This window comes from Ichthyophthirius multifiliis, assembly GCF_000220395.1.
Source record: "Ichthyophthirius multifiliis unplaced genomic scaffold scaff_1120509250306, whole genome shotgun sequence".
NCBI lineage: Eukaryota > Ciliophora > Oligohymenophorea > Hymenostomatida > Ichthyophthirius > Ichthyophthirius multifiliis.
The window spans coordinates 1-13,197 of record NW_004086873.1 but is presented as its reverse complement, the minus strand read 5'-3'; the positions used below and the strand labels follow the sequence as shown (position 1 = coordinate 13,197).

The window sequence follows — 13,197 nt, the reverse complement described above, 5'->3', positions numbered from 1 at the left end:
TTTTCATCTATTATGTCTTCTAATAAAAAGCTATTTTCAAAAAATAAATCACTATTCATTTCTTTATTATTATTATATATTTATTTATTTTATTCAAATGCTTTTTTTAAAAAAATAAATAATTCAATAATTAATTTTTTTAAAATAATTTTTTACGCGAATTAAATTATATAAGTTTTGATTAATCTTCTTCTAAACTTCGATGTTTATCACTTAAACTCTAAGGCGTAATATCCCAATTTTAATTTTCTATTCTTTTTATTTTATAAAATAGTTATTTTAATATATATTTATAATAATTATTATAAACATTTTACTAATTAAAACATCTTACTTGTTTTCCTCCCCAACTAATTCTTTTTTTAGAATTACTTTCAAATAAGTTGTTTTAAGACTATTAATTTTAAAGCTACTAATTTTAGGATTATTAATTTTAAGATTATTTTAATAAAGGTTTTAATTTTTAATTCTCCATTTTTATAAAAAAATATTAAATAAGTTAAAATCAAAAATATAAAATTTTACAAATTCAAAATTAATTTAAGGCGCTATTTAATTTTTTATTTTATAAATTAATCAAACTAATAAAATAAAAAAGCATAAAGTAATAATATATATATATATATATATATATATATATATATATATATATATATATATATATATATATAATTAAATATTAAAATAATAAGATATTTAATTAATTTTAAAAAACATATCAAAAAAAATATATAATACCTATTAATATATACTTTTAATATAAAAATATTTATATCATAAATAATTATAAATAATTATTTTATGTATTAGATGATAAATTAATTATTTTTAAAAATATAAAAATAAAATAATAACTAATAATATTTATATTAAATATTTTTATATAATATAAATTTTTATTAATTTAATTATAATAATTAATAAATAAATATATATTTAAATTAAAAAAAATATTTAATTTATATAGTATTTTTAATAATAATATTTAATAATGCAATAATAGGATAATTTTTATTATATAAAATATATATAATTAAAAAATAATTTATAATTTATATTCTCTTTTTATTGTTTAAATACTAACAATTTATTAATATGATAATTTATATTATTTAATGTTTAAGATTTTTAAATTTTATTACAACTAAATATTAATTATGAATAATGATTATATAGTTTAAATATTTATTATTAATATTACTAATTATTATTAATTTTACTGAAATTTTTATTTTATTATTATTATATTTAAATATGGATTATTATATATTATTTATAATTTTTTTTTAAAAAAATTATAAACTAATATATATTTAATTATATGCACTTTCTTACTTTTTATATATAAATTTATCAAACAATATAATTCTTTTATCATCATTTATTATAAAGTTTATAAATTTTTAATCAAATCACTAAAACAAATAAAAAAATAATGAAATAAATATTATAATTTTAAAATAAAATAGAATAGTTTTCATAAAATACTTAATACACCATATCACAAATATTAATAATTTTAATAGATTATACTAATTATAAAAATATTAGATAATCTATTTTTTTGTTTTGTTTAAATAATAATATTTATATATTTATATGATATCTTCAAAATTGTACAGATATGATTTTGATTGTATTATTTAAAAAATGAAAAATTCATAAAAAAAAACCAAAGAAAAAGATGAAATAAGTATAGTATAATTTTAAATATAAGGTTATAATTGTACATAAATATTTTTTTTTAAAAAATACTTTTTTAATAATAATATCATGTATTAATTATATATATAAAAAATTATTAAAAATGAATTGAAAGATTATGAAAATTAAATTATTTATATAATATGTCCTTTAAATATCTTATTTATCAAATCTTTTTGAGAATAAAAATAAAAAAATGGTTAAGATATTTTAATATTTAATATAGAAATATGTAATAGATTAAAAAAATATTAAAAAAAATTAAATTAATAATAATATATCTTAAACATTATAAAACAATTAATAAATTATAAATTATTAATTAAAACTTAAATTAGTAAAAAAAAAATATATATATAATAAATTAATATCGAATAATTAAATTAAAATTTATTTAATAATTAACAGTAAATAAACTAAAAAAATGTTTAGATATAATAAATATTGTTCAATAAATAATATAATATATATAAATAATAATATTACTAAAATAATAATATTATTATTTATTTGCTTGTATTTATTTATTCTATATTTAGTTAAATATAATACATTTTTTTTAAAAAAGAATATACTAATTATTTAAAAAAATATATATATATTTCTTTTTCATTCAAAATTTTAAGGATTTTTCATATATACGTTTTGATACTCTTCGACAGTCATTATCAAATTACCTTTTAAAGGATCTTATACAATTACTTTTCCATTAACACTATTAATTTTTTCTTTTTTTAAATTATCTTTATCATAATTATTATTATTAGAGGTATTATTAATATCATTATTTTAAGGGCTATTATTTTCATCGGTGATGTCTATTCCAAAAATTTTTTCTTTAGATAATTTATCTAACCTTAAATTTTTGTAGAAAATTAATTCTCTTACTTTCATTTCTTTAATCTAATTTTGTATTTATAAAATATCTCTTTGCTATCTAATAAATATTTAAACAATAAAATAAAAATTAATAATTAAAACTTTAAAGATTTATCTTTTTGAAAAAGTTCATCGCATTCTTTTAAATCAAACAAAACTTTATTTTATTTTTTATTACTATTATTGATATCAGTTTTGTAAGAAAAATTACTATTATTCATTTATATTTATATAAAAAATATAAATTATAAATAAATATAAATTTTAATATATATATTTATATATATATATATATTATTATTTTTTTTTAATTTATATTATTTTATAATTATTATATATTTTTATGTTTTTATTTTTTATTATTAATTTTTCAATTTTTTACTTATTAATTTTTTTTTATTTTTTTTTTACATAATACATTTTTGTTTATAATTTTAATATTATTTTTTTTTAAATTTATATTGTTATATTTAAAGTTTAGATATTTCTCTAATATTTTTTTTATAATTATTAATAAGTTTAATATTTTTTTTTTTTTTTATTTTTTTCATTATTTTTTATAAATTTATCTTTTAATTTATAATAATATATAATCTCTAATTTTCAAATTATATGGCACTTTTACTATTTAAATCCAAAATTTAACATTTTTTTATTTTTTTCTTAATTTAATATTTTTTCAGATTATTTTTTTAGAAATTATATACATTCTGATTTTAAAAAAATATATAAAAATAATTAGATTTTAAATATATTTTTTATATTATTATATTAAATTTATTTATAATAATATTATTTTTTTAATTTTAAAAAATATAATTATATTTATATAATATCTAATTTTTATAAAAAAAATTTAATTATTTAATTTAGTATTAAAATTAAAAATTAATTAATACTATATAATAATATATAAATTTGATTATTAAAGATTAATTATCTAATATTATTAATTATATTATAAATTATTATTAATAATTTTTATATAATCATAAAATAATATTTTATTTATGTAAATAAATGTTAAATAAAATTAATCTTTTTTTTAACAGAATTATTACTTATTTTTGTTTTAAAAATTATTTAAATAATATATTTTTTAAAAAATAGATTAACTATCCTTTATTTTGATTTAATCATTATAAAAAATGAGAAAGATTTTAATATAAATATATTTTATTTAATAATTATTTTTAAAAAAAGTGAAAAGTATAAATAATTAAAAATTATATTTTTTATAATATTAAATATATATAAACAATAGTTTAGTTTATAATACTTAATATTAAAAAATATATATATATAGAAAAACAAATAATATTTTTGAAAATAATAATGATTATATATTTAAAAATGATAGTATATAAAATATATTATATTAATAAATATTTAATAGTTAATAATTTATTAAAAATAATAAAAAAATTTAATTTAAAAATTTTAATGTAAAATTAAAAGTAATAAATGAAATAAAATGTTTATATATATTTATATAATTAATTGAATAATAAGAAGATATATCAAAAAAATTAAAGAATATTAAATATATTTATATATAAAATTTTATTAAAAATATTATTTTTAAATACATAAATATTAAAAAAATAAAATAAAATTTATTGTAATAAAACTTTTAAAAAATTGTATTATACTATATATTAAATTTATATTTTTTTTCTATTTTATAAACCTTTTTATTAATTTTTTTTTTAAAAAAAAAGGTCGTACCGGGAGTCGAACCCGGGTCAGAGGAATCAAAATCCTCGGTGCTAACCACTACACCATACAACCAACTACATTAGTTTTTTTTTAAATATTAGTGTAAAAGAAATACCTATTATATATACTAAAAATATTGTTTTTATTTTATATAAATTAATTCATTAAAATTTTATTTAAAGTAATTTTTTTTGTATATATAATATAAATTTGACTCTTTTTTTTTTTAAATATATGAAGTATTGTATTTAAAAAAAAAATTAATTTTATTTATATATATAGAAATTCATAACTTGTTATTATATGTTTTATAAGCAGATTTATTAATATTTTAATATTAAGAATAAATCATTTGGAATTTTCTATAATTAAACTCTTCAATTAATTTTTACTTTTCTTACTCGATTGTCTTCTTACTTTTCTAAGTTATGTTTCTTTACAATTATAATTATTATTTTTATTGTACATAATAAATTGAAAACATAATTCCTAAAAATATACAATAAAATAATATAAGGAATTTCGAAAACTTAATTAGAAAAAAAAGATTTTCAGAAAAATTACAAATATGATGACTATAACTAATCCCATTACATTCACTCATTATTTAAAATACTTTTTCATTGAATTCTTTTCCATATAAACTATGATTTTAGAAAGGAAATATAGTCATAAAAAGTGTAAAAATTTAAATGGAAATTACAACAAAAAAGCTCTTAATAATTAAATTTGTTTTTTAATTTTTTTCTGAAAGAATTTATCCTATCAATGTAATTACTATTAGAAATTATAAAAAGGTCAAAAAAACATTTATATTAATTAAATTCCAGAAAACATTCATATTATAATAATTTATATGTTTTTAAAAAAAGTCATTCACTTAAGTTTGAAATTAATAATGGAATATATTTAATAAGTTGTATATTAAAAAAGTCGATAATATAAGAAAAAGTAATAGAAAGAAGTTTTTGATTATTAATTATTAATACAATATTTTATCTTTAAATTAATTCGCCATTATTTAAAATATTCAAATATAATAGATAATATATATTAATTTATAAAATAATTAAAAAAGGAAATTATAAAATTAAGATATATATATAATATTTATTGTATTATAAAAATTTTATGTTTTTATATATAAATAAAAACAAAATACAATTAATATATATAAATTATTTTGATTAATATAAAAAATTTATAAATATATTATAATATATTGTTTATTTATAATAAATAAATAAATTAAATATATATATATATATATATATTTTATTTTATTTCAAAAATGTTTTTAATATTTTATCAAAATTATTTTTTTAATTTATATTTCTCAATATTACATTATTTATTTAAAAGATTATTTTTTCTTAATTTACCATGTTTTATAATTAATTTATTATTTATTACTTAATCTAATAGATCTTTTTAATTTAATAAGCTAGACATATTGTATTTTTTTTTTATTTAAATTTATAATATTCAATACATATTTCAATCCATATTCATTTAAATCATCGCAATTTTAAAATTTTAGTCTTTCAACATTAATCTTTTTTATTTTTTTATTTATTTTTTATATTTAATTTTTTTATTATTCTGCAATGCACTTTTCGTCTTAAAATTATTCTTAAAAATATTCTTAATTATATTAAAATTCATCTTTTTATTTTACTTATTATTATTAAAATAATCCTTTTTATTTAAACCCCTATTATTCCTAAAATTATTATTAGAATTTCTCTTATTCTTAAAAACTCTATTATAAATATTTGATTATTTTTGTTTGTTTGAATTATTAAAGAAAATATTTTTTTTTTAATTTTTGTAAACCTTTTGATGTTTATAAATAATATTTGCCAAATTCTATTTGATTTAAACTTTTTCTATATTTATATATATATTATTTTAAAGCAAAATTCTAAATTAATTAATTTCATAACTTTTCTACTCAAGTATTTTCAAATTATAAAAATTCATTAATTAGTTATTCTAAAAAATTGAAAACATCTAATACTATTTTTCATATTTCTCAAATTTTTTTTTTTTCTTTTATTCTTTATTAGCTTTAACGATTTATGGATTTAAAAAAACATTTATTTTTTCTTATTAAATTTATAATTATTAATTGTTATAATTAAATTATTCTTAAGGAATTATTATCTATTTATTGATTGTTTTATTTTAATATAATTTTATTTATTTTTATTTATATGAAAATAACAACTATTAATTTTATTTTTATTTCTCTTCTTTTTTTGCATTCTAGAATTGTAAAGGATTATTTTCATTGTTTTTATATTTTTAAAGATTTTTAATAATTTACTTTTATTAAATTTAAACTTATTAATTCTAGTTTATTTTATTATTATTAAACTAATTGCACCTTAAACAGGATATACATTATTAACCAGAATTATTTATAAATTTATTATTATTAATTGTTTTACTAATTTCACTAAGAAAAGGTAATCTCGAGCTATTTATTATTCTTTACTTTAGACTAGATTTCCTTATATATATAAATATATAGATATATATCAAATTTATAATTAATTATAATATTTATAAATATATTAAATAATTAACTTACTCCTTCTTTTATTTTTCCCATTGTTCAAGTTTTTAAAACATTGATTACATTTTGTAACTTTGTTAAATTTTAAATTTCCTATTCTATATGGGTTTATAATTTCTTAATTATTTTTCAAAGTATTAGAAACTATATCTAAGTATATATTTTTATTATGTTTTATACAATATCAAAAATATAATAAAAATTACTAAAAATTAAATATATCTTTAGAAACAAAATTGTTTTAAAGTTTTTTGATTTTCTTTATTTTATTAAGATTATTGTTATCTAAAATACTATCTTCTTTCATATTATATTTGATTGTTTATATGTATTTATGTTTAGTGTTTTTTAATTATTAAATCAATAATATATATTGTTAATTCAAATAAAACGATAATATTAAAATTACAATTTATAAAATGATATAAACTAAAACAATTCTAATAATTAAGAAATACTAAATGATAGATATATAAAATTTAAAGATAGGTATAAAACAAATTTGAAATAGATTTTAGCTTAAAATTTAAATAATAAAATATTACATATAATTAGTTTAATTATATAAACTAAATAAAATAACTAAATATTATTTTGCATTTTAATAGAAATTTATCATTTTAATTAAAAAAATTATACTAATATTAGAATTTTTATTTTTATAATTAATACTCTATTTATAATTTTAATAAAATAAATTTATATAATCTAAGTTAGTAATATTTAAATATATATAAAATAAAACAATTATAATAATATACAAAAAACATGTATTTAAAAAAAATCATATATAAATATAATATAATATAATTATTATAAAACAAAAAATCACTATAATTTTAAGTATAATTTTTGATTTATTTTAAAATTTATATTTAATATTAAATAAAGGAATATATATTTCTGATTAATATTTAATTGTTTGCTAAGATAATATAAAAAAAGCATTTATTTATAAAATAAATTAATAATTTTATCAAATATAAAATGAAAAAAAAAGAAAATATTTATAAAAATCAATTTTTTTTTTTTTAAACAAAATATTGATTTTAAATTTAAATAATAATTAAAAAAAAATTAATAGCTTAATTTGTTATGACAAGTCTAAATAATTATATAGGACAAACAAAAGAAAAAGACAATATATTTCTGAAAAATCTATTAGAGACATCCGAAAAGCACAATAAAAATCTAGGCGAACTAATAGTCATTTTGAAAAAAGTAAAATTCTATTTTATTTAAAAATACTTAATTTATAGTATTTCAAAAGAATATTGAAGAAGAGAAATAGAAATAATAAAAATACGCCAAAGAAAATCATGATTTAAAAAAAGAACTTATATAAAAGCAATAAGCAATAAAAAAATTTGAAAGTGAATTATATTAAAGCAAATAAAACGAGCAAAAACAATCCATAATCATAAAATAACTATAAGAATCACTTGAAAAATATAGAAATTAGCAAAAAGAAAAAATAATATAATAAGAAAATAAAATTGAAGAAATTAGCAATAAAGAAAATATAGGTAACAAAAAAAATATATATTATAATATTTTATTTTATCCTTAAAAAAAAAACAAAAATTAGAAAAAAAAATTTTAACAAAAAGTAATAAATAATGGCCTATTTAAAAATAAAATTATGAAAGTAATTATACAACAGTCTTTCATAAAAATTCATCGAAAAAACGACTAATAAACTTCTAAAATTCATATTCTTTATTAAATCCGAGTTCTTTGAATGCATCTACAAATTAAAAAAGTTAAAAAAGCTTAAATTTTAAAAACTTTAATAAAGAAAATGACTATAGATATATAAATGAATATTCAAATAATATAAATAACGAAAATATTCTCAATTAATAAATATATTAAGATATATCATAGAAAAACATTCAATAAAAAGAACATGAAAGAGTATATTCATATGATAATAATGTGTAAAAATAATACTAATAAAAACAATAAATAGGCGATAATAAATATTAAACAGTGAATACTTTTAGAAAATACAGTGGTTATTCAGGAGTATCTGAACTAAATAATCAAAAAAAATAAATTTTAAGAAATTTATATTTGCAAGAAAATAATAAAGCGAAAAAAAAATTAGAATAATAATTAAAAAGCCAAAATTTTTTACATGAAAACTAATTAGAAACAACCTAATAAAATAATTTAAATGAAAAAAAAGAAGAAGAAGTAACAATTATAATGGAAGAAATTTAAGATACAATGGCTAATGTAGAAGAGGATATAGATGAAGCAGCAAATTTAGAAAATTTAGATGGAAGTCATTTTAAAGTTAATAATATAAAAAGTAGTTTTACAGGAGGAAAATAATTAAGAATTAAAACTGAATAGTATTTTTCTAAAATTGAAAATCGCATAGTTAACAATATTTCTAAAAAATAGGTCTAAAACTGTACCAAAATCAATAATTAAAATAATTAAAAAAGTTAATCAATACATGAAAAACATTAATCTGTAAATAATTATAATTAAATAAATAATAAAATGATTAATTTTAAGTAAATAAATAATTAAATTAACAAAAATATCATAGAAAATGCAATTGAAAGAAAAATTAAAATACAAAATGGTTTTTATGAAAAAAAAGAACCGGGCAAAATAAAACGTAATTTAGATGAAAAACAAGGAAATTTTAACGGAAATTAAATATTCGAATGCTTAATGATATACGGTCCTAACAAAAATTAAATAAATGAAATTAAAGAAACAAAAAGTAAATAAGTATTTACAGTAAAACCAGAAATTTACTTCAAATATCCAGAATATTCATAAGTAGAAAAAGGAAGAGAAGATGTTTTTTAATAATTTGCTTTTCCTTTCGGAGTTGATACTTAATAATTTAGTCTAACGGACTCTCTTTCAGAAGTAAATTAAATTATTTTTACAAATAATATTGCAGAAGCAAATAACAATTGTTTTGTTTTTGCAATAAAAAGCGAAGAATCTTATAAATTTTAAAAAAATTAAAAATAAAACGAATATTAAGAATTACTAGAAATATGTAATCCAGCTAATCTATTATATGGAATATGCTTTAGAGTAAAAGAAGTTATTGAAAATGTAAAATATATATATAAATATATAGAAGAATATAAAAATATCTAAATATATAGAAAAATATAAATTTATATATAAATATAAATATTTAATATATAAATTGTTTATATGATTTTTTTATATTATTTATATTTAAAAATTATATTATATATAAAATCTACTAAAAATTTTTACATAATATTTTTTAATGAATTATTTTTTAAATAATAATAAATATATTATAAAAAAACTTAAGATTCAGATACATATATTAATTTTTTTATTTTTAGAATTTTTAAAATTACTTTTTAACTACTAATAAACTTTATTGTTTTCTTACTTATTACCCTTTTCATAAATTTTTCTTGGATATAATTTCATCGATGTTAAGTATTTTTCTAATTTTTAATTATTTAATATTAATATTTTTGATTTGTTTATAAAATTATATATATATATATATTTTATTTATTAAGATTAAATGAAAATGAAAAGAATAGAATATTTTTCACAAATTTAAGATAAAATAAATTATGATTCTTAATTATTATCTAAATTAGAAAAAGACTTTTTCTATAATGTAAAAAATAATAAATAAAAACAAAATAAAATAAAATATTAAAATACATTATAAATAATAAAAAGTTTATAAATAATGATTGTAAATAATTATTAGATGAACTTAAAAAAATATATCTTCCAAAACTAAACACTGTTCTCTAATTTAAATTTAATCAAGAAACATTTATTTACCAAATCCCAAATAAAGACCTTGCTAAGCACATAGAAGCCGAATGGGGATGTAGTATAGTTTTATCAAGTCTTGAATTAGAATAATTTATAAGTATATTTCTATCTCTACTATTAGAATAAAGTATAGTATTCGTTTCAAATAATTCAGCCTTATTATCTTCCACAGTATTATTATTTCATTCACTTTTAAAACCTTTTTTATGGCCACATCCATTAATAATAAATTTACCTAATAATTTCATGCATGTGTTAGATATTCCAATTCCAGTATTAGTGGGTTTAAATAAAGATAAATCTTTTGTGTTTGAAAAAAAATTAGATTTAGTTCATGAAAATTGTCTTTTTGTATTATTAGATGAAAAAGTTGAAATACTTAATAATCATTTAGTTAAAAATATTTATAAATCATAAACTTTTATACAGGTATTGTTATTATAAATATATATATATATAATTATATATATATATATATATATAAATATATTATATATATATATATATATAAATATATTATTATATAAAATATATACATATATATTATTTTATAGCTTTAGGATTAATTATAAAGTCATTTTTATTAATTAAATGAGGAAAAAATAGCTATTATAGAAGATGCAAATATTTAATAATCTATATATTTTAATGAATAATGTATAAATAATTTAACGATTAGTTAACATTCTAATAATATAAACGAAAATTTTAACGATGGTTTATATGAAAATTATGTAAAAAGCTATAAAACTAAATAATCTTATTTATTAAATAATAATGAATCTAAATAAAACAATTTATAATCATTAAGTAATAATAATAATTATAATTATAATAATAATAATACTTCTACTAATTATACTTTGGGAAAGAAAAAGAAAACTATAATGTATCCTAACTAAGAAGAGAAATAAAAATGTATGTAAATATTATAAAAATGTAGTGATTTTATTATGAATAATATTTTATAATATATTCCTGTTAATATTTTATTCGGAAATAATGGAATTGTAGATTTTCAAGACTTAGAAAATAAAATACAGTATTCGATAAACTATAAAGATGAATTTATTAGTAAATTATTATAAACTTAATTGTTTTAGATGTATATTTAAGAAAAATATACTAATTGATATATTATTAGAAATTGAATTTATAAATATATTATATTTTCTGTAAAAATAATTTTTTTATGTCTATTATATATATTTAATTTTTTTATTTATAATATTTTATATAAAAAACATAATTACTTTTTATAAAAAATATATATATTAAATATATTTAAAATCTTATTCTTATATTTACATTTTAATTTTTTTTTTTACAAAAATAAATAAATAATAAATCGAAAAATTGAAAAATTGAAAAATTGAAATAACCAAATTAAAAAAAACATTTACTAAAATCTATATAAATAAAAAATAATAATATAAATCTTAATATTCATCTATTTTGTTAACAGTTAAATTTTTTTAAATTTAAATAAATACATTATAATAAGAATAATAAAAGAATTAATAAAAAAAAAAACATTTAAGATTAAAATTAAATAAAATATAAATAAAAACTTAATAAGATTAATTTCTTGTTATTTAAATATATTATAAATTATTTGAATAATATTATTATATTCTTTTTTTTTTCATATTTATATGTAAATTAAAAGACATTTGATATTGTTATTTTTTTAATATCCTTAAAAAAAATATAGGTTTAATTTATAAATAAAACCTTTTATTTTTTTTAAAAAAAATGAATAAATTTAATTATTAATAATTGAATATATATAAATTAAAAGAAATAAAATTAATAATTTAAATGTTTTATATTATTTAATTTGATTAAAAAAATCTAAATATTATTTTTTTATTTTAACAAAAAAAATATACGTTAATATAAACAATAGATAAATTTATAAAAAATATAAAAAAAAACAAAATAATCATATTAGATTCATATAACAATCCGTATATGCCCTTTATTTTGATATTTCGAAAATGAAAAATCTCGGATAACAGATAAATAAAAAAAAATATTTGGTAATGAAAATAAAATGATAGTAAATATACTATTGTTTTAAATAATTTAGGCAAATTATATTTTTAGAAAATAATTATATTAAAAATAAAATACATAAATACACAAAACCTCTAATTTAATTAAATTTAAAAAAAAAATTAAAAAAAAATATTTATCTTAATCGATAAAAAATTATAATAAAGGAAAATAATAAATTTCAAATTTAATATTAAATTTATTTCAGGTAGAAAAAGTCATATTAAAGTAATATCAGGTATTTAATATAATAATATAAGATATTATAAATTATTTTATTAAAAAAATTAAATTAAGGAGAAGTATGTATATGAGGAAAATTTTTTATGAAAAACTTGAAAATAGTTAAGATAGAAAAGAAAATAAATAATAATATATTAAAATAAAAATAAAAAAAAAAATAATGAATATATAAATATAAATATATATATATATATATATAT

General features: G+C 12.6%; 2 protein-coding genes and 1 non-coding gene across 3 annotated transcripts, besides 27 other annotated features; 1 reads left to right on the top strand and 2 right to left on the bottom strand. All coding sequences in view use genetic code 6, as the record gives it.

The window, feature by feature from the left end:
* Positions 1-301: 301 nt before the first annotated feature.
* Positions 302-335: a microsatellite.
* A 51-nt stretch (positions 336-386) lies between these two features.
* Positions 387-444: a microsatellite.
* Positions 445-610: 166 nt separating this feature from the next.
* Positions 611-671: a microsatellite.
* A 176-nt stretch (positions 672-847) lies between these two features.
* Positions 848-926: a microsatellite.
* A 1,387-nt stretch (positions 927-2,313) lies between these two features.
* IMG5_064410 (hypothetical protein) lies at positions 2,314-2,598 on the bottom strand (the record flags this gene model as incomplete). Its single annotated transcript, XM_004036924.1, has 1 exon — positions 2,314-2,598. One exon carries the CDS (start codon positions 2,596-2,598, stop codon positions 2,314-2,316), a length of 285 nt encoding a protein of 94 aa, XP_004036972.1.
* Positions 2,599-2,813: 215 nt separating this feature from the next.
* Positions 2,814-2,847: a microsatellite.
* A 29-nt stretch (positions 2,848-2,876) lies between these two features.
* Positions 2,877-2,926: a microsatellite.
* Positions 2,927-2,934: 8 nt separating this feature from the next.
* Positions 2,935-2,977: a microsatellite.
* Positions 2,978-3,514: 537 nt separating this feature from the next.
* Positions 3,515-3,563: a microsatellite.
* Positions 3,564-3,949: 386 nt separating this feature from the next.
* Positions 3,950-3,986: a microsatellite.
* Positions 3,987-4,302: 316 nt separating this feature from the next.
* Positions 4,303-4,374, bottom strand: IMG5_064400. The gene has a single exon. It is a non-coding gene; the product is annotated as a tRNA-Gln (tRNA).
* A 1,083-nt stretch (positions 4,375-5,457) lies between these two features.
* Positions 5,458-5,570: a microsatellite.
* Positions 5,571-5,578: 8 nt separating this feature from the next.
* Positions 5,579-5,624: a microsatellite.
* Positions 5,625-5,861: 237 nt separating this feature from the next.
* Positions 5,862-5,901: a microsatellite.
* Positions 5,865-5,901: a microsatellite.
* A 20-nt stretch (positions 5,902-5,921) lies between these two features.
* Positions 5,922-5,951: a microsatellite.
* Positions 5,952-6,411: 460 nt separating this feature from the next.
* Positions 6,412-6,445: a microsatellite.
* Positions 6,446-9,372: 2,927 nt separating this feature from the next.
* Positions 9,373-9,429: a microsatellite.
* A 545-nt stretch (positions 9,430-9,974) lies between these two features.
* Positions 9,975-10,035: a microsatellite.
* Positions 9,977-10,053: a microsatellite.
* Positions 10,003-10,058: a microsatellite.
* Positions 10,029-10,071: a microsatellite.
* Positions 10,072-10,091: 20 nt separating this feature from the next.
* Positions 10,092-10,126: a microsatellite.
* A 206-nt stretch (positions 10,127-10,332) lies between these two features.
* On the top strand, positions 10,333-11,130 carry IMG5_064390 (hypothetical protein; the record flags this gene model as incomplete). Its single annotated transcript, XM_004036923.1, has 3 exons — positions 10,333-10,339; positions 10,426-10,529; positions 10,595-11,130. Coding segments are annotated over 3 exons (647 nt in total), but the record flags the coding sequence as incomplete, so codon positions are not given.
* A 5-nt stretch (positions 11,131-11,135) lies between these two features.
* Positions 11,136-11,240: a microsatellite.
* A 267-nt stretch (positions 11,241-11,507) lies between these two features.
* Positions 11,508-11,542: a microsatellite.
* Positions 11,543-12,041: 499 nt separating this feature from the next.
* Positions 12,042-12,074: a microsatellite.
* A 786-nt stretch (positions 12,075-12,860) lies between these two features.
* Positions 12,861-12,893: a microsatellite.
* Positions 12,894-13,108: 215 nt separating this feature from the next.
* Positions 13,109-13,176: a microsatellite.
* Positions 13,162-13,197: a microsatellite.